The 2,982-nt window shown below is 63.7% G+C and overlaps 1 protein-coding gene across 1 annotated transcript; it reads right to left on the bottom strand.

The window, feature by feature from the left end:
• Positions 1-543: 543 nt before the first annotated feature.
• LOC103893725 (probable E3 ubiquitin-protein ligase makorin-2) lies at positions 544-2,654 on the bottom strand. The gene is made up of 7 exons (XM_019470331.1): positions 2,461-2,654; positions 2,046-2,350; positions 1,686-1,777; positions 1,352-1,572; positions 991-1,101; positions 790-910; positions 544-696 (listed from the first exon to the last, which is right to left on the bottom strand). The coding sequence occupies exons 1-7, from the start codon at positions 2,652-2,654 to the stop codon at positions 544-546; spliced, it is 1,197 nt and encodes a 398-aa protein (XP_019325876.1).
• Between the last annotated feature and the right edge of the window lie 328 nt (positions 2,655-2,982).

The following is a 2,982-nucleotide window of genomic DNA, read 5'->3' as shown; positions in this document are numbered from 1 at the left end:
GCCTCCCACAACCGCCGGAAGGCGAGCCCCCAGGCAGCGTTACTTTACACAGCCCATTTTATTTCAGAATTTCCAGATTTGGCTAAAAGCAGTTTAAAACAGTGCCCCACAGCTGCCCGGCTCCCCTCGCCCGGGCCCCGTGTGCATTAAAAACCCCCACTGCCCCCCAGCACCCAGCCCAGCCCCTCGCCCTGGCTCCCACGAGGTCTCCCATGGGTGCAGAGCGCTGCACCACCAACGAGGTGAGGGCAAGAGAAGGGGGGGGGCTGTGCCCCACTGCCCCAAGACCCCTGCAGCTCTGTCACCCCTCGGCTTCCTGGGGGCAGCGGGGATGTGAGACCTGCCATCGACATGGGGGTGGCTGACAAATACCAGCCAGACCATTTCCCCATCCCACCCCACCCCTGCAACACTCTCCACGCTTGGAGCCACCCCAAACCAATGCCGGGAGCAGCTAAACACAACAAAAGCGGATGCTTCCCCCTCCCAGAAGACATTTCCTTGCCGCCAACAGCATCCAGGACCAGCGGGGCCGCCCATGGCTTAGTCGGAGTCGCTGAAGTCGGTGAAAAGCATCTCGTGGCCATAACTCGAGTACCGAAAGTCCGTCTCCATCAGGGCCAGGGTGAGAGCCCATTCGAGCATGCAGAGCTCCTCGTCCTCCTCGTCAGAGCTCTCGGAGGGAGAAGGGCTGAACTCCTGCAGCACAGGAGAGAGGATGAGCCCCGGCCTCGAGCCATGTTGCACAGCCCCCCCCCCGGGACATGCCACCCCACTTACAACAGGCACCCTCGGCCGCTGCCGTCTGCGCCACGGCCGCCGACCGGCGGGCAGTTCGTGCAGGTAGATGCAGTCTGACTTGAACGGGCAGCGGCCACGGTTCCGGGCAAAGAACTTGCACCTGATTTTCCTGTGGGATTCAAAGCACAGTTGAGAGCGCAGCTCCCGGAGCAGCACAGAGCCTGCAGCCCTGCAGCGCCACGCACTCACCCCGTCCGCGCCTTGAAGGTTTCGATGAGCTTCTCCTTCTCACCCACGTCCGAGACCCAGTATTTGTGGGGGATGTAGTAACTGGAGGTGACCCTGCACTCCGGGCAGGCCCTGGGTGAAGGTAATGGGTGCAGGTGGGTCTCCCAAAAAGGAAGCAGGGAGCACGGGCTCAGCACCCATGCTGGGTGGTCCCACCGCCACGGCCTCATCCAGCATCCCCGTCCCCATCACAGCTCCCAAGCGCCTGTTCCTGAAGGAAAGTCGCTCCAGTCCCAAAGCCACATCGCCAGACCCAAGGAAGGATTTCAGGGTGCAGAAAGGGTGACGGTGACCACCCTGCCATGTCCCGATCCCCACTCACTTGATGACCGTGCTCTGGAAGTCCCGGCTGTGACGCCACTTGCGGATGCAGCCCACGCAGTACGCGTGGCTGCAGTTCGGGAGGATCCCAAAAAGCCGCTCCTCCAGCAGCGGCTTCTCGTATACTCGGTCCATGCAGATGCCACATACCACGGCCTCGCTCCGGGTCCTCAGCGCTGCAGTGGAGACTGGGGCTGCCACAGCGCCCAGCTCCGTGGGGACCTGCAAGCAGAGCAGCATGGCATTGTAACCCCCTGGCTCCATCACTGCCCCAGCCTAGGGGACCGACGCAGGGTGACAGGGACTGCCTGGCCGCAGGAGACCTCCAAGCCTACCTCTGCAGGATCAGTCCATGTCGCTGTCTCCACCACTGCCTCTCTGGGGTCAGGAGAATTTGGATCCAGTCCCAGCCCTCGCGGTTGGGAGCCTGCAGGCAGGAGAGCTCTTAGAGGGGAAAAGCACATCCTGCCCCACCATCAAAGAGGCAGGCTGGCTGCTCGGAGGGCACAGGCTTAGCAGTTAAGGTCCCCACCGAAAAAAGCTGCTAGGAGAGCTTTTCCACAGCCCCAGCTGGGCCCTGCCCAGAGATGGAGGGGGGAGGATTTGGGTCAAGGACAGACACATGCACAGGATGCTCCACTGTGACCACCCTGGTATCCTCAGCCCTGCTGGTCCCCGGGCACCCTAGCACCTACCTGAGGCACCCCGAGCTTGTGTAGGGACAAATTCTCCACCGACGGCCCCACGGGGGATGTTATCAGGTGCTGGGATGTTCTCCTTGTCTTTTTCTTCCTCCTCAACCTCCACGCTTGGGAACTTGAAGGCCATGTGCGTCATGCTGGGGACAGGGTGGGCTGAGCTGCGTCGGGCTCCCCCCCAGCCCTGGGCCACTGCCGCAGGCACACGGCCGGGCTCTGAGCCCCAGCGGCTGGGGGGCTGGGTGGGCACGGGACCATAGCGGGTCCCCACTGGCACCGGCTCCTCTTGGATGTGCTGGTAGCTGGAGAAGCCCAGGGACGGACAGACAGAGGGTCCCGTCAGCCCAGCATGACACCTCCTGGCTCCCAGCCCATCCTCGTGGCTTCAGGCCCCCTCCTCACTGCCCCTTACCTGCACCGCTCTCCATAGCTGCAAAACCCGCTCTGGAAGTACCTGCAGATCTGGGCTGACTTTCTGTCGTGCGAGAAGCGGCAGTTTTGGCCCCATCGACAGGATCCGCGGGCAAAATTCCTGCCAGCCGGAGAAGCCGCATGGCCGGGGTCAGATCCTCCCTGGCCACTGGCTTTGCCTCCATATGGGGCCATATTTTCGGAACCCCCAGGCCGGTGTCTGAGCTCAGGAGCCCTCGCCAAGGGCAAAGCCCAGCGGGCAGCCAGGGCTCTCCCTGCTTCATCCAGCCTTATCTCCGGGCTAATTGCAAAGCAAACAAAGCCCGAGGGCTGGGCCGGCCGAGGGGGCTCGAGCAGCCGCTGCACAAGGCTGGGGGCCCTCCCCGGGGTTGGGGGAAGCACGGAGACACGCCGGGGCTACGGAGGGCTGCGGCAGCCCCCCGCTCCCTGTGGGGGCCTGGAAAGGGGCAAGAGTCCTCGGCTTGGGGCTGGCAGGGAGGGGGTGCCCCGGCGGGGTACTGCC

This window comes from Aptenodytes forsteri, unplaced genomic scaffold (assembly GCF_000699145.1).
Source record: "Aptenodytes forsteri isolate BGI_AS27 unplaced genomic scaffold, ASM69914v1 Scaffold142, whole genome shotgun sequence".
In the NCBI taxonomy this organism is placed as follows: Eukaryota; Metazoa; Chordata; class Aves; order Sphenisciformes; family Spheniscidae; genus Aptenodytes; species Aptenodytes forsteri.
The sequence above is the reverse complement of the archived record's forward strand: the minus strand, read 5'-3'. Positions and strand labels throughout refer to the sequence as shown.